The sequence below is a fragment of the Coccinella septempunctata genome, chromosome 2, assembly GCF_907165205.1.
Source record: "Coccinella septempunctata chromosome 2, icCocSept1.1, whole genome shotgun sequence".
Taxonomy (NCBI): domain Eukaryota; kingdom Metazoa; phylum Arthropoda; class Insecta; order Coleoptera; family Coccinellidae; genus Coccinella; species Coccinella septempunctata.
The window spans coordinates 35,198,797-35,223,352 of NC_058190.1; the positions used below are offsets into that span (position 1 = coordinate 35,198,797).

Here is a 24,556-nt window from a genome sequence, read left to right on the forward strand (position 1 = left end):
GAATTGGAAACAACAAGGTTGAAAATCTTTAGAAATAACAGAATGACCATTGAAATTAAAAAAGCTGGCCGAATACATGCCAGGTTCTCCGTCTACGTCATTATCTTTCCAAACGATCCTGAACTGAATTACCCTCCTCTCCTTGCGAGCCACTTTTGTCCAATTGACGTAAGAATCTCACAAACGGTTTTATAGAATGGAATAAATTTCGAAACGTAGTTCTTTATTTTTATTTGATGAATCTTTTTTGAACACAATATATTCCACTTCTTCCAGTTTTCTCATTATGACCATTACGTACCATAAAAATACAAATTCGAAGAACCCAACTCTTGAAACTAAGTTAGACGCTATCTAATGAATATTTGGACGTTTGGTAAAATAAAAGTGTTCTTCATATTTTCTCGTATAATACGCCGTTTTCGAGTGATTTGATGTTCAAAAATTATAAAAAAGGAACTCTGAAATTCGAAAAATTAGGTACTTTGGCTGAATATAATTCCGTTCAGAAGAAGGTAATTTTGTTTCTCCAGGGGTGGCATAGCTCATTATGAAAACTTAAAATGGCTATATCTTTTTATCAGGGCCGAATCGGAAAAAATGCATCTGTATATGTAATATTTTTTTGGTTAATGCTCTACTTTTACTCACCCTCAAGCTGTCTAGACATTGGTCCCCATCTGCTGTGTTTATTTCTGTAAGCAAGCTATTCGATCGTTCTAGCTCAGCGTACAGCCCAAACGGTATTTTGGCTAAACATTCAAGTTTCATGATGTGCATTTTGGACCGGAGATGTTTCGCTAGATGTCCATGTATACGGAAAGCAATATTACAGTCTGTACACTTAAAAGGGCGAGGCTCAGACGACGACTGAGCGGGCGAAGATGATAACTATAAAAAAAAAATTATTTGAGAAACCATTTCAGAACAACACCAGAAACAAATGCGATTGAAGTGTTTTGAAAAAAAACTCTTACTTTGTTATGATGACTAGCACTTCTCTCATGTTTCTGTAGGTGTCCTTTAGTTCGGAAACTAACAGAACAGGGTTCACATCGGAAAGGCCTTTCCAAGTAGTGGACATTCATATGCAACCTGAAATAATGAACATAAGAAACCATGTAAAGAAGAATTAGATGTTTCTCATTCTAGAAGAAAAGAACTAGAAACAAATACACCAGAAAAACAATAACGACAGAAATTATTGAGAAGATAGATACATATTTTTGGTAGTTACAATCAGAGCCGAAATTTTGTCTGACAAAAACTGAGAAGCTTCAAGCGTGTTCAACAATGTGAAAATTTCCTTTTCTGAGAGAATTGTGGATATGCCACATTTTTATTTGTATTTAGCATGAAAGTATAATATTTTTCTTTTTTATACCATTATTTTTATGTATTTTTCTTGTTACTTTGTTTTATCAAAATTTCCCATAGAACGTCTGCTCAATTTAATTTCTGTCGGTTTTCTATTTTCTGAAAAAATTAATTGAAACTTGCTTTTCAGGTGGCATGTGCCCAAAAAAAATTTAAATTAAAGACCCATACTATTTTTTGACAAGAAATCATCTTTTCAATTTGTACTCAATTATTGATTTATATCCTGAGATTCGTCAATTTTTGTGGACAGTGATTTTTTTCCGCCTGTTTCTTTAATATTCCTTGTGATTAAATTTCACACAAAAGTATGTATCATTGTTTAAAAGAAGCTGTTGTGATTAAATTTCACACAAAAGTATGTATCATTGTTTAAAAGAAGCTGCATGAAGCACTTTCTGGCAATTTTTCAGGAAAAACGAGGTAGACTTCATTTAATTAAGCCAAACAAGAAGTAAAAGATTATGTGTTATTAACAATTTTTTCCGGCGGTTACCTAGACTATGCTAATAGTTTTTTATTATTATCCTCAATATGAAATCTTACCGGAGTTGTGAAGGCTTGCTGAAACTTTTCGAGCATATAGTGCAGCTCTTACTGCCTTCTGGTTTCACGATCAAGTCATTGACTTCTTTACTCATAGGTTGAAACATTTCATTCTCACCAGCTGAAAATTCATTTTTTGTTGCTAACTTCAGATATTCTGAGGCTACACTTTTCGCCATAGCATTTTTTTCTAGTTTCACTTGTTTCGTTGCAATATCTGCCAACGTTTCCATCGCACTATTGTCAAAATCTCCAAATAACTTTGGAGAATCAGACTTGGTTACTGTGACTGATGGGGTTTCAACAATATAATTCACATTCAAATTAGAATTCACTCCATTGGAATCTTCATTGGACATACCCACATTTTTCAAAATTAGAACATTTCCATTAACTTTAGGGTACTGTGCGTTATACTCATTATTCTTATATTCCAATGCGGATAATTTTGAATTCTCTCTAGGAGATAAATTTTGAGGAACTTGTTCATTCAATGTCCTAGGTTCATGATGGTTATTTTTGTTATAATTAAGTTCATAGTTTATCTCACTACCATCATTGTTTAATTTTAGACTTATACTGGCACCAGATTTCTTCTGTACAGCATTGACGGATAAATCAATGGCTCCATCTAGTTTCTGCACTCTTGGATTGAACTCGGCCTCATCCAATATTTTTCTTTTCCTAGATTCCTTGAAAGTCCCATTGATCACGACATTATCAACGGCTTTTATTGACGGTAATGGCTTGTCATGGTTATAAGAACTACTCACGACTCTCTGAGTGACAATTACACTTCTCTCGTTGTTCTCCGACGGATAACCAACAGGATGCAACCTTTCCTTGGAAAACGAAGGTTCGGAGGGGGCAACTTCCTTTGGGACTTCCTTCGAAGTACATTCTGTTTCATTTGCAGCATACCGTTGTATAACATGAAACTGTGTTATGCACTTCGGCTCTGAAGATTCTGGACTTTTGGCTTCGTATCTACTTGAATTGTCTGTGTTCTCCGAACTAACACTCATTGGTTCATCCAACACCACGTCCGACATTACATAAGGATAAGTCAACGGTCTGTTCTCACCAGATTTCCCCAACATCATCGTCATACTATTAACCTCGTTCAATTTTTTTTCTTCGGGAACCGATATGGAAATATCCTTGATGTTCAATTTTAAGACGGTTGGTTGCTCCAGACACTTGTTTTTCGCGTAATTTGTCTTGGTAACAAAGGCTATTTCTTCTGTGTTCATTATTCTATTGGCGACGTCGATTTTGACCTGATGTGGCGACTGAACGGCTAAAGCACTGGTTGGGATTGGAGAAAACGAGTTGGTGGTCATATTGTGTGTGGACTTTTGGGATAAGGAAAGTAACCCGTATGCGGCTTCATGCTCTTGCTGTCTTGTTGATTCATCTGGAAGGATTTGACCCATTAATTTAATTCCGTTTTTTCGAAAATACTATTTTATATTTTGCGAAAATCGTATAACCTGTTTCAGGTTAAATCTTTTATTGCCAACGCTGAAAAATTGAAGTGGATATTTGGGATAAAGCTTACTAAAATTTTCAGTATTGCTCTACATACCACTTGGACAAGCGTATGTTTCGTATAGCACACAAAATATGGTCTTAGTGACACAATGGCCCAATTAAAAAAAAAATATTACAACGATAATGAACTACTTTAACTCATCTGGTTTGTGTAGTATCAATTGTGGATTATTGCCAAGATTTTAAGGAGCGGCTATCATTGACACAGTGCCAAATAGAGTAAAAGCACTACGAAGAGCTAGAGGTGGTCTCACCCTATATTAAACCTTGATTTCAAGGTGTTTGTAACAGAGGTAACCTTGTTTAAACCTACAGACTCCACCAAGTAGACTTTATGTTGTTCATTTATCTACTATGTTGTCGCTTTAAAGCAGTCTTGCTTAGTGTCGCCATTTCTGGCAGATTAACCATATACCTAACTTAATACATCAGCATATACAGATACAAAATGGTTTTTCTATTTTCATGGACATATACATATATTATTACATGTACACAAATTATCCACTTCGATTTTTCAGCAGTGTATTTGGCTTTGGTTTATGCTGTTGATTTGTGTTCTGAAAGTTAAGAGTTGAGTAGAAGAGTGTGTAGTAGTAGGTTGAGTAGGGGAGAGCAGACCAGGGTAGAATAGAGTCAAGAATAGTAGAGTAGAGCAGAGGGGAAGAGGGCAGAGTAGAGTGGAGTTTAGTAGGGCAGACTAGAGTGGAGAATTGATGTGAGATAAAGTGAATTAAATTTGAGTAAATAAAATTCGTCGATTGTAGCAGGCATACACAGCTAATGATAAAGGATGGGGATATAATACTCACCACTACTATCCATTCCGCTGTCGTCTGTTTCCGATTCTGAGCTAGGCGTTCCGCTTTGCTGTGTCGAGGAATTTGATCCTACACTTGTGGAATTTTTAGTATGAGCTTTACTCTTCATATGTTTCGTTAGATTACCTTTCGTTTTGAAACTGAAAAAAATTACGAAAAAAATTATAAGAAAATGCTCAGTGTACTCATACGTAAAAATTGATAATTTCGATTGTTAATGCTACAATAAGAATAAAAAGAACTTTTCTCCTCGATTCTCTCCTAATAACTGTATATGAATTAGTTACTCACCTAAAATTACAATGACTACAAGTGTAAGGTCTATCATTGGAATGTGTACGTATATGTTTTTTCAACATAGAAGGTTTTTTACATCTTATTCCACATTGTTCGCAAACATACCTGCCGCGTCCTGCAAGCATAAAAATTATGAAGTATTTATCGAATGTGATAGAATAGAATTTTTTTGGAAGCATAAATGTCGTAATTCATTAAGACTTGAAGTGCTGAATTCAAATAGAGCTTACCTCTTCCCCTTATATAAGTATAATCATCATTACACTCGTAGCCACCTGACACAGGAGTAGGTTTCTGGTTTTCATCCTTATCTATTATTGAATCCGGTTGAGAGAACTGAAAAAGAATTGAACTTATGAATGAACTCAATTCTAGAGTTATAATTGAACTGAAAAAACTATATTATATAACTAAGACAGATTTTTTAGGAATAATTACACATAGTTTTCGCTATCACAATAGCATCTTCAGATAGGTGAAGGTAAAAGTGAACTATGTATCATTGAAAAATTGTTCAACAGAGTAAATTGAAAATGGAAAATCGATTGGTCTCCTGAATGAATTCCCATTTTTTATACTATAGCAATTAAGTAGTAAGCAAGTTCAGATTCCTCTAAAAGCGCGAGATCTTAATGGCCTTTGACATTTGGAGTTGTTGATAAATTTCATCATGACCTCAGTTATCTAAGTAAATCTTGTTATCCAATTATGCAATGCATGGAATTCAAAATGTGAGTGAATGTTGACATATTCATAGGGAAATAGTATTCACTAAAAATAGTCAATTAAATCTATAAGCATAACCTTATCTGCAGAAGTATTCGCTGTTTTTTTATGCTTTATAATAATGACACCTATTTTACAATTGATTGGACAACTTGTTAACAATTAGAACAACTAATTTTATTTGGAAGCTACACTGGTGCTATATCTTGCATTGACAAATGAGCGAATACTAAATATGTTCGACACATCTGTATTCCGAGTACAGGGAGCACACTACACTAAACTGCACTGGATTATCCATGCTGTAGAGAGCAGAAACCCTAACCAGAGTAGAACTCTGTTTGATGCTGGTCAACATCAATATGGTTTAATGTTGTATAATGATCAACAATAATTAGAGAGTGAGGATAAAATAATTCGATTGAAGTCATAGAGTATACAGGGTGTTTCAAGCGAAGTGTCCACTAGAAGTGCATAGTTAGAGAGCCAAATGACTTTTTTTCTGAAATACCAGAATACAAATTTTATATTTGTCGTTGAAAATGAAAGAAAAAGCGTCGAGAATTTTGTAGAAAACGGATCAGTTCAGCTAGTACTCCGATGAAGAGTTCATTATATATTTCAGAATATGTTCACTTCTTCACATATTTTTTGTTTGCTATTTTTTTTTAATTTGTCACTCTGTATTACTATGGCTGTATTCGGGTTCGACTTTTGGACGGTCCGAAAATTGTTCTAAAACTGCGCAAAACTGTTGCGCCCTAGTATCAAATCCTCTGCGCAGTTCTAGAACCATTCTCGGACTGTCCGAAAGCCTAACCCGAATACAGCTACTAGCTACACTTCCTTTGAAGTTTGTGTAGTTTAGTAGATGGCGGGAATACTTTTCAAATTTACAGTGCTGCACAATATTATGAACGGACAGAGTGAAGTGTAACAATGAAAATCAATTAACATAGTGCGTATTAAACAGCAAGTATAATTCAGTGTGGTTAGTAGTATAGTAGCATTGAACAGACTTTCTCAGATAATGAAATATGCTTAGAATTCAGTTTTGAATAAAAATGTAATAAACTCATCAATCACTGAAAACCTACCTTGTAACTTGAGTGGGCCATCAAGTCTGAATTTTTTGGTCCAGCCACAGTGTACCTTGAAGATTTCTGTCTTGAGTCATAACCTGTAGCATAAAATTTTTCCGTTTTCGTATCTTGCTGTCTCCACTCAGAATACATGCTCAGTTTCTTGAAGTGTGGTACATACGAAGGTTGGGTTTTATTCAGGGTACAATAAACAGGCCTCGTTGTGGATTTCAACCCCAAGTAACTGAAGTAGTTCCCATTGAGATACTGCTGTACATACTTCTTGGCAACTCTCGGCGTATCAGGAGATATCAGAATTTGATTCAATAAAGTTGGTGTCAACCCATGATGTTGTTTCATTGATGCTGAAGTCGGTTTCAATGCTAAACTATTAGGCCGAGCGAATTTTTTTGATTCTGCTGAAGTTACTTTCACAGGAGATTTCATCTCACTCAATTTGATAACAGGAGATCTCATTTCAGGCGATTCAAAGCTCTTCGTAGGTGAATCAGTTGTCTTTATCTCCAATTTTTCCATCACTGGTGGCTTTACCAGCTTCGATACAGAGAGTGGAGGTATTCTTTTGCTTTCTTCAATATTACGTTCTTTTTCTATCGATATTTCTACCTCAGGAGTTGTTCTAGATAAACTTGGGGATATTTTAACAGGTGTCGAAGAAACAATATTACCTCTCATATATGAGGAATCTATGGGGGACTCAGCAACCACTGGACCAGGCATACCCGGCACATATCTTACAACTTTACCATTCACCACAATATTCATTGGGTTGTACATATTACTAGGTTGAGATTCTATTTCTTGTGAAGGGAACTGAAATTTTTTATGCAAGGGTTTTGAACTGTCTGGTGTTGATGTTTTCTCTTGATAATTACTCCTCGTTAAATTTTGAGGGGCATAACTATCCATGTCAACTTCAATTTTCAACGGCTGGGGATTATCTGGTGTTGGGTATGTAAACTTATTAGGAACAGGTAATCCAGGAATCAATAAATTTGGTTGTTTTATATTAGGTGTCAATAGTTTAACAGCATTCTGACTAAAATCAAGAATATTTGTATACTTCATGTATGATGGACTAGGAGAGTTAATTTCTTCACTTGAAAATGTTATCACCAAATCTGGTGGTTTTTTTCGTTCGTTCACATGTGAAGAGTTGAATCCGACCCTCCTATTTCCCATATCTACACCCGGTGAATCTGGTGAAGTATCATACATCCTCATCACATTTTGTACATTGTTCAAATGATCCCCATCAAAATTGCCCTTGTTAGTCAATACTGTTCCACCAGAATGCAAACTACTCTTTATAACTCTATTTTCGCTCATTTTTCCACCATAATTCATGAAATTGGAGGTTGATTCGAAGCCATCACTATTATTCTCAATTTGAAAACGCTTGCTATCGTCCACATTTTCCGATATCTTCAATTCACCCCCAAACAGTTTAACTGGGGCCTTTTTCTCTGTGTCATTCTGGAGTGATGAAGGTGTAAGCAAATATTTTGACGTTATCATTTCTTTAGCCTTTGGATACATCGAGATATTGGGAAGACCATCATCAAATGAAAAAGATTTAGTTTTGTCACTTTCCACCAATCTTGTTTTCCCTAAAAATGGTCCTGGAGATTTGAGAGGAAAAACTGCTTGCATTTGAGGCATACTATCGAAGGCATTCTTATTTTGAGTAAGTATTGATGCTACATTGACAGAACTGCTCCTGGCATACTTTGCACCCGGTGCAACAAAACCTTTGCAATTTCTCAGTTTATGCAGTTCCAACTCGGTCACAGTTTGAAAAATCATTTTGCAATGAGGGCACTGCATGTCTGAAGCTAAGTTCTTCAACAGAATTTCTTTTATTAAACTCTTGGACTCCACGGCCTCACTCATACATCTTTTCCTCACTTTGTTTGTCAGGTTTAGGGGTTCATCGGCAACTTTCAACCCTTCATTATCTCTAGTGAAAACTCTTTGAGGCGCTTGTGCATATTCACTGTTATACTCATCTAGTTTTCTCTTTAAAAGATATGATTCGTTAGAATTCACTTTTGAATTATTTTTGGTAATAAGTTCATTGATATGATGTGATAAGATATCGGAGTCACTGTGATCAATTTGCTTGTTCTCATCTTCAATGTTTTCTTTAGAAACATGCTCATAGAATAATTTAGAAGCAGTGTGGAACCTTGGCTTATACAATTTAGTTTTGTAGTCCACTGGACGTTCTGTTATCTCATTATTTTGTTGTTCATTACTTGGAAGGGCTTCGAAAGCATTCGATTCTTGCTCTTCGCCAATAACTTCACCACGTGCCTTGCTACCCAATACCCTATTTGCGTGTGTTCTGGATCTACAATGCTTGTATAAGTTAGATCTTGTCTTGAAGCTGAACCCACAACTGACACAAGGGTATGGCCTTTCGTTAGTGTGTGCCCGGATGTGTTTCTGCAGGACACTTGGCTTGGAACAAGCCAAATTACAGTAGTTACATACATATTTCCCACCAGTACTTTTATCAGGTTGGGTATGTGTTTCTTCTGATTTCTTTTCGATTTCTTGATTATTTTGTTCCCTTTCTGGTGATACATTATCATCAGACTTCACGTAGTTGTACTTATACAAGTTAGTATCTAAAATGGAAGACTTTTGTCCATGGGAGTTACTAACAACATCAGAACAGCTAAACTTTGTATCAAAATTAACTTCATACCTGTGAATATTTGAAACGTACGATATGTTATGCGATTGTAAAGTGACTACAGGATTCTCTAATGATATGGAAGACTTGTTATCGTTTAAACTGTCAGCACTATAACCTAAACTGTCATTTGCTACGTTCGAACAGTCATATTTACTGGTTGATTCATGTATCCTCAAGATTGTAATGTCATTTCTGACGTTTAAACTGTCGTTTACTACATTTGTACTTGTATTTGGCACTGTAAGAGTATTGTCTGTCCGACAAGACGAATTTTTCACTTGATGACTGTTTTCCAAGGGTAGCGTTTTCTTCTCTTGATTCTGTTCCGCTTGTTTGGGCCCATTGTTAATCTCATTTTTGTTTCGTGGTTCGTAGTTTAATTGTTTCTTGAATTTTTTGTGCAAGTAACTATCAACGGTGCTTTCCATCGCTGAGTACAACCTGAAACAAACAGTCAAATAAGTTCTCAATGAATCAATCTTCAATTGGTTCAGAATAATATAGAATCATGTTACAAATAGCACTGTGTTGATATAGTTCATTTTTTGAGGTGTACAGATGTCATATGTTACCTGACAATTATTTACAGATAAAGAACCAACGATAATAACGATCATCCTATGAGCCAAATAATTCTCTTTGTATGAAGATAGAACACCCAAGTTACGAATGATGAGTAGTTAAAAAAGGTTGATAAAATAAAGGGAATACCTCACATCATTATAATTTCAGTCTGTCCTCAATGATCTTGATAAAATGTTTGTGGAATTGTATTTGAAGCGATCTTCGAACTGAACAATCGACTCAACGAACGAAACTCATCAGCAGTATGCAATACTTCATTTCCCCATATCTATTCAATAACGCCGGAATTATCATGATTATCTATCGAAGAACGTTCAAGAGGACGTACGGACAGGAACCTAAAATGACTCATTCCTATATGTGTGTTGACTTGATACAGAACCAGTGGAAATGATAACAGAATGAAAATATACAATATACATACGTTGATACAGTTTCATATGATAAGTGTGGCCTTGTCAATAAAAAAATCGTTATCGCCGTCGACTGCCAGGGGGCTCATTCCACAGATCTCTCATCTCTTTGTTTTTTAATCTCGCAACAAATACTGATCATCGTGCATGAATCAGTCATATGGCTATGCTTGGATGGGTAGCTTATTGTGCTAGTATACCCCACGGGATCCCCCATTCATTTAGGATTTCAGATTAACAAGCATGATGGCCTTAAAGCTATTAACGCTGGGCTCAAACCGATGGGCTTGGTTTTGAAGAAAAACCCATAAGCAAGATTCGGAATATATAAGGGAATTTCCACTAAAAAAACGCCGCAGATTTAAAACAGGGGTACATGGTAGAGAAATCAATTTTGTAACATATTTTCATATCAATGAGAGGTTTGGTCTATGTAACGTGAAGTTACGAGTTCGGTAATTAGGATTTCAGCAATTAACCGTCAATAAAAAAATGTTGGTGCTCTAGAACAATAGATTACGTACCTAGTTTAAACTGAGGAGGCCAAAATTTTGATGTGCAACGGATTCAAGTATTCTTAGTACTCAAATCAATCATATTTTTTTCAATACAATAAAAAGTGAAATTTGTTCAGGTCATTATCTTCAGTTATAGAATTATTTTCTGGTATAACGTGAACACTACTTTTTATACAAAAACTAGCACGCTTGATGGAACCGAAGATTCTATTCCATTCTAAAAAAATTGTTTCTTGATTGAATAAATATCCTCTTCAACTTCGCTGATTTATGTTAATATATTCTATCTCTAATTGTCCCTAATTAGTTGACAACAAGTGGATGTACCGGATATGTAATATCAAGGAACAAAGAATTCGAATATGTCTAAATTTCACACATTCAAACTGAAGACATTCTCGATATGAAATTGGCAACTTGTTGCTGGGTACAGAACTCTCAAATGTGCCAAATGTTGCCCAATGCTAGAGTATGTTTCAGTTTTTATGTCTGCATTTGAGGAAAGTCACAAATATCTGGGAATACGAGTAATACTTATCGCTTGTTCTGTTCAGAGATAAACTCAAACTTTCCTAGTACTCTCTAAGGAAAGACTTCTACGAATAATGAAAAAAACTATATTGGACAAGGTATGGAGGAAATAAGGCAAATTTACAAGGTTGTTATATGTTTGCTGGCAGATTTACATTCAAAGGAAGTAAATACGTGGAAATCAAAAACCGAACCAATAAGATAAGAAATTTGCGGAAATAAAAGCTAGAAAGATATCTACCGAAGATACCCCCTCCCCTCAAATATTCCTTTGATTAAACGAAGTCCAGACGGTATGAAATTAAATTACTTATGTTTGTATTCAGCAGTAAGACAACAGTACTGTCTTGGAATAATTTTAGGGTTTTGGTATTTACCATGCGTTTATCAAACCGTTAGAAGTCTAATTTTAGCAGTTGTGGCAGGTAAATCGAATTCGCAATTTGAATACATTGTATGTGTGTTGGATATATGGGGCTTCCTGTTTTCTCGAAGAATTATGACAAAAAGCGTGGAAATTGTATGAGTTTGAAAAAATTGGAGGCCGAATAACTGAGTAAAAAGGTTAAATAGCTTAACCTTTGGCAAAACATATTCGAAACCGATGAACACTGACGTTCGTCCCTAGTTGGGTCTATTTCCTCTCCGATTGAAAAATCTCTTACATCAACAGGCAGCCATCGACCACCACAGGTTACTGGACTAGAATTTCTCCATTCTATAAATTGCTAGGAATTACGAAACCGGTAGGTTGATATTAAAAACGTAAACTAGTTATGGGTGTTCTTACGTTGGGGACCTTGAGAAACAACCGGTCATTTCCTTGCTGACTTTATGATCGAACATTAATTGGTTTCAAAACAATATGGATTTGCAACAATCACACTGACGTTTTACGAATTCGTTAGAGCGTCAGCTACATGCGCGTATTTTTCCTCAGCGCTATCTTTGGAAAGATTCCTATTTATTTTCGATGCAGGGAATTCCCTTGTGAGCTAATTTTCACCACAAGCCAGTTTCTGGTAATTCTATTGATGAAGCATCTCATTGGAATCCCGATGTAAATTACGTTGAAAATAGTCTGTTGTTTGGCGTTTCGATCGTTGGTTCACCAGTTGATGATTCAATTGTTGAGACGTTTATGAAAATGCTATATGATCATCGTGATAATGTACATGATAAATGCAGTGGCGCATACTGAAATTCACCAGTGGGTGTCCTAATACAATATGGAAATTTTTGTTTGGACAGGGGGCCCTTTCCTAACAGAGGGGGCATTCCACTTATCTTGCCCAGTACTTAAAGTTTATTTTTAAGGTCATTGATAAATTTCATTCTTCCGGGTGTGAATATTTGAAATTTTCACCGAATTTCTGTTGCCCGTATTCTAAATTATACAGGATTCCTTTTCTAGTTGCTCGAGATATTCCTTAGTTCTCTTCATGATTTTCTAGGTGTATTTATTTATGCTTTCAATTATATTTTCGAATTTCTCATTTATTATTAAAAATGTATTATTTTTTTAGTATCGTCTATGCTATTCATGCTTATTTATTTTAACGAACAAATAACATTTCCTACTCGATTTCTTCGTCATTTTTTATTATTGTTCATTTTTATACATTTCTTATTGATGCTATATATTTCTGCATCTTCATTTCCTACACAGTCAGTGCAGAAAATAGGCTTAATGAAAATAAATTCTGATATACAATGAACAAAGCGAGTCTTAGGCTCTTACAAATATTTTAACAGCAGATTATTGAGGTCAAAAGAAACACTTTTTTCCTATACCATTTTTCCGATTCGGCCCTGATAAATAGCCATTTCAAGTTTTCATAATAAGCTGTGCCGACCCTGGAAAAACAAAATTACCTTCAGAATAACTAGCTACATCTGTGACACTATACATCTGTGAACCTTTTAAACAGAGTTTTATTCAACCAAAGTTCCCAATTTTTCAAATTTCACAGATACTTTTTAATTTTTGAACATCAAATAACTCGCAAACGGTACATTATACGAGAAAATATGAAGAATACTTTTAATTTACAATATGCCCAATTATTCATTAGATAGCGTCCAACTTAGTTTCAAGAATTGGGTTCTTTGAATCTTTGATATTTTTATAGTTCGTAATGGTCATAATCAGAAAACTGGAAGACGTGGGTGATATCTTGTATTCGAAAAATATTCATCGAATAAATAAAAACTATATTCCGAAATTCTTTCATTCCATAAAACCGTGTGAACTAAAAATAATTTTTAATGGTTTTTCAACAGTCTGTATTCTTTAAACCGAGTCGATTCGAAAAAAAAGGTAAAGGAAAAAAGTGTTTCTTTTGACCTCAAGAATCTACTGTCAAAATATTTGTACGAGTCAAAGACTCACCCTGTATAGCACATATATAGCCCTATAGTTACAATGTATTATATCAAGTTTTAATATGATAATGCATTTTAATAAATGTATGTGTTTTATTCATTTTCGTAAGCACCGAATGGGAGAGGCAAGGCGGGAAGATTTAAAGGGTTCGGAAATTATGTTTATCCGATCCGCTGCGTCTCGTCGGACACGAATAAAACCAAACGAAATAAGACCAAGGTATAACTCTCGAACCTTGAGCCAGATAGGAAAATACCGAAAAAGTTCGTGAAATTTGAGATCTTTGAGATATACGAAACGAACTTGTAAACAAATCCACGATCACAGAATAAAATATCTTCTGACGTTTCTCTCGTCTGACGTATCTCGCTTTATTTTGTTCTGCTTTGATATCGATGACAGATTATACAGTTATCTGGGTAGGTACTTATCCCAGTGTCTTCCCAGTTGGAAAGAAAATACAAGGTGTTTAAGTGAATTTCCTATGGACAGTTATTTTTTATTTTTCCCGAAACAGACGAAGGAAAGAGTTAATGTTTATTCAAAACTTCCTTATTGGAAATAACGAACTAAAAAGAGCCGTACTTCCAAATTTCATCTAAATCGACATCTACTGTATGATTCCGAGAAAGAGCACAATTCCACTGAAACCGCAAGAAGCAAGCTGCTAGCTGTTTTTCTACCATTAAACGTTACCTAGAACGATTACGCTCGAACCAACTTGATCTAACGCAATAACGATCTGTATGCATTATTCCGTAATCGTTTATATAAAGAATCTGTTCAATCACAGCAGTCTCCAGTATATTGATTGTCTGTAATTAGAAATAGTGTTCGTTCAATAATTCATACAGGAACTTGTAATAATCGATACACCTACATCATGTGCACTTTCTCATTACACTATAAAGGTCACTCACTACCTACTATACTACTTCAAGATTTGTTTAGGTGCTTTGAAGAATAACGTATTAAAATTTTTTACATAGGTTCATCGGATCCAGAAAAAAATATTTATCTGTCCCCCCCTGCACAAATGACAAGATATTCAAGGAGAAAATAGATTGAATAATTCATTTGCATTCAATTACTCCTCATCTACTAATCTATTTCTCTTGGAAATGATCAGTGAGCCAACAGTGGGGCTCCATCTAGTCTAGTTGGAAGTGAATTAGGTCTTCTTGTAAATGCATGAAGATGGAAAAATGTTTTCAAATTAGGCGAGGCAATGGCTCGCAGATCATTTCCAAGGAAAATGGATTGATAAAAGAGTGGCCAACGCACTCCCCAGAATTGACACCCTTAGATTTTTTCCTTTGGGGACATTCAAGTCAACACAGCCTCAATGTGTAGAAGAATTGTAGTAAGAATGCATATAGCATGCCGAGAAATTCAAGTTGAAGTTTTTCAAAACTCAAGGACCGACTTTGAAGATAGGCTATATTCGTGTCTACAAAATAATGGAAAATTCTTTGAGAATCCTTGATAGTAAACATTTTTTCATTATAACTGTTGCTTTCGTAATTATTCTTCTTTTTGCTTGCTTTTTCGGGATTTCAACAAGAGAGGGCAAGTGTATGAAATTTTTGAAAAGGGAAACGAATTACCTTCATTCAAGATTTTAGGGGTTGCTGTCATCACACTCACAGGGTTGATAAAAATTGACTGGGACAAACCCCTTACGAACAACCAGAGGTTAGCTTATTTGCACTTTGTCTGATTTTGTATGGGGGCCGAAATGTTAAGAGGGGTACCTTGTCAAATTCATGTTGTCTACAGTTCAATAAATACTTGTCAAATTTTGTATTATCCATATTGACAACAAGAAATCAAGTTTCATTTATTGAACCAAACAGCTTATAAATACTTGTCAAATTTTGTAGTCTTATCTTTGTTGACGACAAGAAATCAAGTTTTATTTATTGAACTATACCGCTTATAAATACTTGTCAAATTTTGTAGTCTTATCCATGTTGACGACAAGAAATCAAGTTTTATTTACTGAACCATCCCACTTTTAACACGCTAAGCGAAACGTTTAGTCACAGAATATCGATCAACCTTAAAAATCTCAAAGCCTACTTGACGAATATTATTTTGAACGAAAATTTTACGTATGTTTGTTTTAAATTTTCCGAGGGTAATTTTGAACGAAATTACTGAAATTAATATAAAACTTCCCAAATATTTATACCGGGTGGCCCTCCCCTGACGCTGCGCTCATTTTGAGGGAGTGAATAAAGATATTTCGAAAATATTTTCTTGTGGTGTGTGTAGGGTGTTCAAAATCAAAATTTAAAATTATTGTCATATATACAGGATCAAGATTGTAACACTCTGTATTTGACCTCAAAAATGGAATGGCAAGCTCAAATTATGATAATTTTCTTCAGATCACTTTATACCTCAGAAAGACCATTTACTAGATAATGGCGAAAATGGTTTACTAGTTTTGAATTAAAAATCGAAAATTGCTCAGAAACTATCAGATTTAGATGTAGGAAAATTTTATGAAGATAGTTTCGAAATTAATTCTTAAGTTCAACGAGATATAAATGTACCGGGTGTGCCATTTGAAATAAGAAAGTTTTCGACGATTATTTGTAGTTGATGTTTGAGAATTAATTATGATCACTCTGTATATTCCAGAGTTGAAATTTTCTTTTATATGTAGGAGTAGCCAACTTGTGTACTCGAAAAAATTCTGTCTGTATCGCTGGCGTAACTAGTTTCTTCATTAATTGCTATTTAAAAAAACTCCATATTTTCGATTTTTTGCCATTATCTCGTAAAGAGTGCTTCTGAGCTATAAAGTAATCTGAAGAAACTCATCATAACTTGAGCTTGCCATCCCATTTATCATCCCATAATCCATGGGACCACCCACCACCAAAATATGGGGTGTTACATTAAAGAAAGTGTAACTTTGGTCTATATTTTTGTTTTCGAGCACCCTGTATATATGAAAATAATTTTAAATTGTGCTTTGCGACATCCTACACATCATCATCATCATTGCTGTATCCCGTTGCCGGGAATGAATCTACAAAAGGACCAAAAAAGGGAAAAAACAAAAAAAAAAGAAAAGAAAAATAAAAATAAAGTGCGAACAGACTTAAAATTTTTCAGGGCTAATTGCGACTGTGTGCTCTCCTGTGACTGAAGAAACCCAACCTACACACACCACAAGAAAAGATTTTCAAAATATCTTCATTTACTCCCTCAAAATGAGCCTGGTGTGGGCCACCGGTATACAATTCGAATTCAGGATTGATTGAGCATTCAGAAAATAAGAATTTTTTTTTTCATTATATTGGGCAAAAAAAAATTTGCAACATCGAAAAAACCGAGATGTGAAATGAAAATGCTGTCGAAACTACTGAATTAATTTTTTTTGGAAAAACGGTTTTCACGTAAAAACGTACACACTGTACTTTATTAGACAGTCTATACACATTTCTTTTCGTGTTCTATTCGAAATATTCATCATTGGGAATAATGAGCCAAACAAAAATTCCACACCAGTCTTCCTGTGCACCTCATGGTCGTCCGCGATATTAAACGCGAACCTGATCGACCCCAACGGACAGCATTTGACATTTTCCGCAAAGTTTCAATCGGGTTAGCTGCCGCAAAAATTCGCAAACGATCAGCAAGAACGTTATTTAAATGTCCGCATCTAAAAATAAAGAGCGGCCCCAGGTCCAGGATAGTATCTCAGGTATTTGGATTGGGACGTTTCTTGGTAGAACGATGTTTATACATTCGATTTCTTGAAACCCGTTCGCCGGATTCGACAACCTTGTCTGACTCACACCTGCCAGACCTTGACGTTTCACCGGCTTTCTTTTCTTCCGATTCTTGCGAATTTCTGCCCGTTCCTGGAAACTCGACAAATATTCATTCTTGTCGAGAGTTTGCGGTTTGGAGGACACGTCATAATCTGGTTCGATATGTCCGAATGTCCGAAATCAACTTCAATATTCCGTGTCATTCTTTCTGCGTATAACCCAAAGTTATACGAAACACTACAATCCAGAATAATTCATCGGACAACTTTTTCTGGCGGTCACACTGACAGGGTACAGTGTACTTATTCTGGTACTTCTAGACTATCGTAGATTCGGGTGACTTGGGACGATTTTGAAATTCAACTTGTCATATTTCAAAAACGGTGACCTATTTTCATGTGAGAAAGAGGTTAAAATATGCTAAATGACTCAGACTATTGATTAGCATATATACCATGCTTCAGAATTCGGATATAAATTTAAAAAAAAAATAAAATATACTTGTCCCAAGTCAACCACCGAGTTGGGAGGCTTGGGACCCAAGTTGATATCCATTGATTTCTCGCCTCTCAAATGAAATAGGTGACTTGAGAAGGTGTATAGTTTTGAAAAATTAGAATTTGTGATTATATAGTTGAAATTCGGTAAGGAAATTGAATGATAAACTCCTATTACAGCTAAAGTAAATATATTGCAACTCAAATGTGAAAAAACTAAACAAAACAAGGAACTTTGATTTCTTTCATTCTTTGGTGATTTCTTTGTGGAAATAACGTAAATGTGAAACAACAAAATAAATAAATGAGATCCGTGTTGCCGTTTGATTTGTAAACTACCTTGTTTCATGACGTATTTAATATCCCAATAATCCAGAAAAAAATTACACATGCACAAAGTGAAAAACATATACAGGACACTAGAAAGTATTAGGGCCATAAAAAACGAGCTTTTACTCTCCTGAATTAATTGTTAAACTTACCGAAAAGACGCTACACGATATTATAAGTTTGTCTCTTCACTCACAAATAGTAAGAAACAAAGTAACCTGCAAGGGGGGTAATTGTCCCAAGTAACAGGACTGTCCCAAGTCACCCGAATCTATCGGTAGCTAGGTAAAAACGTTGAAAGGAATTCTGGGCTCGATTTTCGAGAAAAGTCCATCAGTGGAAACCGTTTCACGATATCTTCATATGTCTTGAAGACAAATTTTGATATTTTGTCAATTTCGAAAATGTCCATATCTTCTTCATTCTCGAAAATATCTTAAAACGATAAAAACTTTCTACAGGCACTGTTTCACTGGGAAAACGACACTAATTTATTTTTTTTTTCAATATTTTTTAGGGAGGTGAAAAAAAAAAACTTATTTTTTTTCACCCTTAGTGAAAGAAATTAAAAAAAAAGTTGAATACAGTGTCGTATTCCCAATGAATAAGTGTCAGTAGAAAGTTTTCATCGTTGTCAGATATTTTCGAAATCGACAAAATATCAAAATTTTGTTTTATCTTCTAGCTAGACAAATGAAGATATCCCTTCCACTTATAGACTTTTCACGTTAATCTAGTTATCTTCTCTGGAAGTACCAGAAACAGCAAAAATCAAGCAACTTGGGATACACTCTACATACAAATTTTTATTTATACACAGGAAAAACATCACCGTCGGACTAATCCTGAAATGGTCGGGTAAAAAATGGTTTATTCACCAATCAAAATTTTTTACCTATTCGAGGTATCTTCTTACACAGTCAAAAATTCATGAATCCACAAACACCATTCATGAAACATTTTCTTTTATTTTTCCCGCTGTTTGTTATCCATTTTTATAGGCATGAACCGCTTATTCACGTGATGTAAAAGTGGACTCCATAATGCAAACTTTTCCCTTGGAAATAAAAAGTCATTAGGCCAGAGTACAACTAAAATAATATGTAGTATGTAGGTAATTACTTTAGTTATACTCTGATTAGGTGCTGGGTCTGGACAAGGCCTATATGACCCATTATTTCTTTGTTTTGCTCCTTCAAATACGAACTCATCTTCGAGGAGCAGTGAGAAATGATGATTTATCGATATTTCAAGCGAAATCCTAGGACCTGGAGGACAGCACAGGGCAAGAGAGACAGGAAAGGGGCCCATAAACAAAGATTTGACCATTTCCAAAGCAGTAACCAAAACGTTCTCTTGAATAACATAATTCTTATCTTTTTATTATTATCTCTATTTACCGCTTAAAATTAGCACAGATTCGCAATTATCTCAAGTAAATATTCTCGCTCGTATGCTACAAATACAAATTTCATATTAAAATAATTTCTATCAACACCGATAGAGAATCTTTCTGGAAAATTTCATGAAGATTGTGACAAATAATTAAAGTGTTAATACCTATCACTGAAGAATTCTGATAACGGATACCTGATCCAATAACACTCATGGTTCACTATGAATCTTCTCTTTGTGTAACAGTTCCACAAAATTCTTCTACATTCTGCAGTAAATAATTGGCTGCAGAATGTAGATTAATTTTGTGGATTTTTTTTTGCTGATGCATGATGTATTAATATCTGATTTCAACTAGCTGATTTGATGACCATTTGATCAGCTTTCTGTAAAAACTCAACGGTTTATTGATTATTGGGATTTTTATGGAAAACGGGGGGATCTTTGTTGAATATTACTGTTGGGGACGATTTTTTCGATATTTTTTTACCATTTTCAATTGTACTAACAGTTAAACAGAGTTTGCTGTTTGGAACGGAAATGTACAGAGTGTTTATGAGAACATCATCAAATCGGACAAATCAAATTCATCAAAACTCAAGATTACAAATTATTATAATGATGATATATACACCCTGAACATTTTCGGTGAAAATTCCAAAATATGCTTAAGATTTTTTCTTCAGCCATTCAAAAAAAATTACCTATCGTTTTCACCATTTTATTCACAATAAACCCAATAACCAATAAACTGTTGAGTTCCTACCCAAGGTATGGTAAACTGTTGGAAATGCCATCAAACCATCTTACCATGCAAAGATATACTGAGTGTGTCATTCTGCATGGAAAATGCAAAAATTTCTGAGAAGAGAAAAGACTAAAATACCACCTCTCCATGGAGAAAGAGGAATGGCATATACGAATATCGATAAAGCAGAAGCACTGGCGGACTCGATAGAAAGAGAATCGAGAATAAATTACAGACCTGATGACGATAATGACGAGCTGGAAGATCTTGTAGAGAACAACGAAGAAGAAATGGACGAACCACCAGTAGACGACAAAATAGAAAAACCAACTTCTCCATTTGAAATAAAAGAGATAATCAGAAGCTTGAAAAATAGAAAAGCTCCCGGAAGTGATAAAATAACGAATGCTATGTTGAAGAAATTACCTAGAAAAGGTATAGCTGCTCTCACAAATATTGCAAACGGTATAATGAGGACTGAACACTATCCGGAAAAGTGGAAAACTGCAGAAGTCATAGTGTTCAACAAACCAGGCAAAGATAAGAAATTCCCCCAAAACTACAGGCCGATAAGTTTATTGTCCGCCCTAGGAAAAGTAGTAGAAAGGGTAATCGCTAGGAGGCTTACAGAAGAAACTGAAAATCTGAATCTCATTCCAGCAGAGCAATTCGGATTCAGAAGAGACCACTCAACTGAACAGCAATTACTGAGACTCACAGAATACATAACAGAAGGATTCCAAAATAAACAAGCAACCGGTCTTGTACTACTAGATGTCGCCAGAGCATTCGACAGAGTATGGCATGAAGGATTGATTTACAAAATGAGATATGCTGGATATTCAATGAAACTGTGCAAGTTGATTAGGAATTATTTGAGGAACAGAAGATTCTACGTGAAAGTGGAAGGAAAAAACTCCACAATCAGATATATGGAAGCAGGGGTGCCTCAAGGGTCAGTACTTGGGCCGTTACTGTATAACATATATATTCACGATATACCAAAATCTCCAAGGACTATGCTGACACTATATGCCGACGACACAGGAATCGCAATGCGACATCGCAAGCCAGAAATTATAGAAGGAATGTTACAAGAAGCTATAGATGAAATAAATGACTGGTGTATTAAATGGAAAATAAAACTCAACGGACAAAAGAGCCAAGCGATATTACTGCAGAAGAGGAGACTAAGAACTACAACAAATCTAGAGGTAGATGGAGAAGAAATCGAATGGAAAAACGAAGCAAAATATTTAGGTATCACCCTAGACAAAGGTCTAACATGGAGAAGCCATATCAAACAAGTCGTTGACAAAACCAAGGCAGCGATGAATATGCTCTACCCGCTGATAGGTAGAAAGAGCCACATGTCAAATGAGACAAAATTGAAAATAATCAAAGCCGACCGCAACTGACTTATGGATCAGGTGCTTGGGGATTCGCGGCAAAGAGCCATATACAAAGAATTCAGGCAACAGAAAACAAGCTACTACGATGTGCCATAGATGCGCCTTGGTTTTTCAGGAACAAACAGATATATCGAGATTTGAAGTGGGAAACCATCACCGAATTTATGAAGAGGAAAGCTGAAAAGTTATTCGAAACAGCGAAGGAACATCCAAACGAAGAACTCAGGAGACTAGTGGACTACGATCCGGAGGAAGACAGAAGAAGAATGAGAATTTACAAAAGGAGACCGAGAGATCAATTGAGGAGAGATTAAAATGAGTACGACAACTTATTAAAACTATACTAAGAAGAGATATCCAAAATGGACGAACATGAAAACCCTAGCACGACAATGTGCAAGAAGAAATCAACCGATTAAGGGATAAATGGTTTATAGGCAAATGCCCGGAACCAACAAAAAGCAGGTTAGGTTTAGTGGGTCGCGAACTCAGGAGAGTGAGTAACCCCACAGTGTTCCCTAGAAATGGGTTCCTCTGGGCGAGAGATAGAGCCCCGTGTTTTCACGGTCGCAGATTCCCCCTGCTATAAAAAAAAAAAAAAAAAAAAAATGAGTGTGTCATTTGAAATAAAAAAATGTTACAGATGTCTCGAAAAATTCCAGGGAGAAATTTCATTTTCGACAACCCCAACATTAGGAGAATATTATGATTAGTTCTCGCAGAGTCAATGTTTAAACTAATAGTTTTTCGTTGACCGAGTAAACTTGGTCCTGCACTGGTTAATTATTATCAGAAAATATCTCTGATGAAGAGATGTAAAAGTAATGAGTTATTTCTTTACTGATGAAATATTTTTTATCTTTCGCATATTTTTCGCAATGACTTAAGGAAATGAAATAACAACAATGTGTTTTATTGTTGTGCTTTTCACGCCAATCATTGCGTAATCAAAATTTTTTTTGTATTCCAAAATTGTTCACTCGAGACTGATTAGGTAGCAATAAACCAAGCTGAGGAAACTCGCTACATATCGCGAATATGAAATAAAATGCGTAACACTTCTTGTGAAAGCTGTCGTATGCTGTTGAACCGATAAGGGTATTTCTCAGACGGTATGACTCCTTCGAGGCGTCAGTCGAAATTCCTTTGTATTTATTTATAAAATGGTCTTGGGTTGAAATTCCGGGTAATGGTGGCAGATAGAGGAGCGCCTGTTATTCTCGGAAAGACCGCGATGTGTTGGGTCTTGCTGAATTGTACCTGATCATGTTTCTTTCTCGGAAATCCTCCGCTGATCCCAGTATTCCCCAACCTTTCAAGAAACGACAGATGATGCATTATGTTGTTTTCGAACGTTCGCTACATCACCGCAATGATTTACTCGTACTTATTGCGTGATGCTATTTCTGTTTCTACGAATAAATTGTCACAAGGGGTCTCAAACGAGAGAATTTATTGGTACCTAGTACCTATATTCATATGCCCTTCATTACTTCCCCAACTAAAATGCTGCAAATTTGATTTTGATGTTGCGTCAAGAAAAGAAAGCTGTTGTACTTTTGAAGTAATAAAAAGTACTTACGAAATACCATTTCTAAGAGAAAGAGTAAATGCTGACCATGGTTTCGGTCATATCTGACATTGCCAGAGCAACACAACTACTACCTCGACGAAAATAGGACGAATTGATTCCAGTAGCCTGTACGGTGAAGGAATACACGTTGTCACCAGAATACGGTCTCAGATTGAAGATGGTAGGTACTCTATACATATATCCATTTGCTGTCAGTCATAGGAGGCCACACAGCCGCAATTAGTCCTAAGAAATTACAAGTCTGTTCGCGCCTTAATTTTTTTTTCTTTTTTTGTCTTTTTGTAGATTTATTCCCGGTAACGGGATACAGCAATGAATGAATGGATGAATTTGCTGAAAATCTCATATTGCAGTTATCAAGCAGAAACCCTGAAACGTTCGAATTCATGACAGTAACCATTGCCCCAGACATCTAAATCATAAAATAAATATCGCCAGAATTGATGCGGGTGGATATGACCTGCCTAATGCCCCTTGAAGGCATTTTATCATTCGTTATGATTTTTTTTTTCCAAAATTTTCTCACCAAATGTCTTTGGTATTTGCTATTTCGTAAAAAAAGTTCAAACAGATCAATTTTTATAATAACTAACAAAATTACGAATATTCATATTATGTAAATAATTGGTAGAGTTTTTTTCAAATGGCAACCCCAACTTTTGGTGCTAAACCATAAAGATCTTTTGTTGTCGAGGATGATTTAGTAAATGAAGGGGTTTTTTATAAACTCTTTTTCATTATTGTATTTTGAGGTCAATGACATACACTTCAAAAGTGATCAGAGTTTTATCGTGATTTCCATTTCAGATGATTATTCAATTATTAGACTACAAAAGAGGAAATTTCTATAATACTTCAGAAACATCAATCACTCAAAGTGTGCATCATTTAAATCTTTAATAAAAAAACGTTGATAAAACATCTTATTATCCAAAGTACCAAAAGGCCTTTATCCATTCCATTTACAGAAAATTAACTACATATCTTATTTATAGATGAGGAGTTGCTTAATTCAGAATAAAAATTTACCTATTTTACTCAAATATTGAATATTGAAGATATGAATATTGACCGTTAATTTTATACCCTCTATATATCTACTAGCATTCTGTTGACTGCTCAAGTTGTTCTAAATAGAAGTAGACCATCCTGTATATATCACATCAATATCACAGAATTGAATGAATGGGCCCCTTCATGAATGCCGAATTGATAGCAAAACATTTTT

At 35.3% G+C, this 24,556-nt stretch overlaps 1 protein-coding gene across 3 annotated transcripts in view; it reads right to left on the bottom strand.

Moving 5' to 3' along the window:
* Window positions 1-24,556, bottom strand: part of LOC123308620 — a 41,513-nt gene that overhangs the window by 1,327 nt on the left and 15,630 nt on the right. The window contains exons 1-8 of one of the 3 annotated variants that reach the window (XM_044891364.1): window positions 9,845-10,102; window positions 6,419-9,569; window positions 4,826-4,931; window positions 4,590-4,710; window positions 4,290-4,438; window positions 1,924-3,340; window positions 978-1,095; window positions 652-891 (exon numbers count right to left, since the gene is read on the bottom strand). In XM_044891364.1, the coding sequence (XP_044747299.1) occupies window positions 652-891; window positions 978-1,095; window positions 1,924-3,340; window positions 4,290-4,438; window positions 4,590-4,710; window positions 4,826-4,931; window positions 6,419-9,569; window positions 9,845-9,849 (5,307 nt within the window). In that variant the 5' untranslated portion in view covers window positions 9,850-10,102. Of the gene's footprint in view, window positions 1-651; window positions 892-977; window positions 1,096-1,923; window positions 3,341-4,289; window positions 4,439-4,589; window positions 4,711-4,825; window positions 4,932-6,418; window positions 9,570-9,839; window positions 10,103-24,556 lie in introns of those variants that run through there. The other 2 variants (XM_044891366.1, XM_044891365.1) reach the window with 2 other exon arrangements.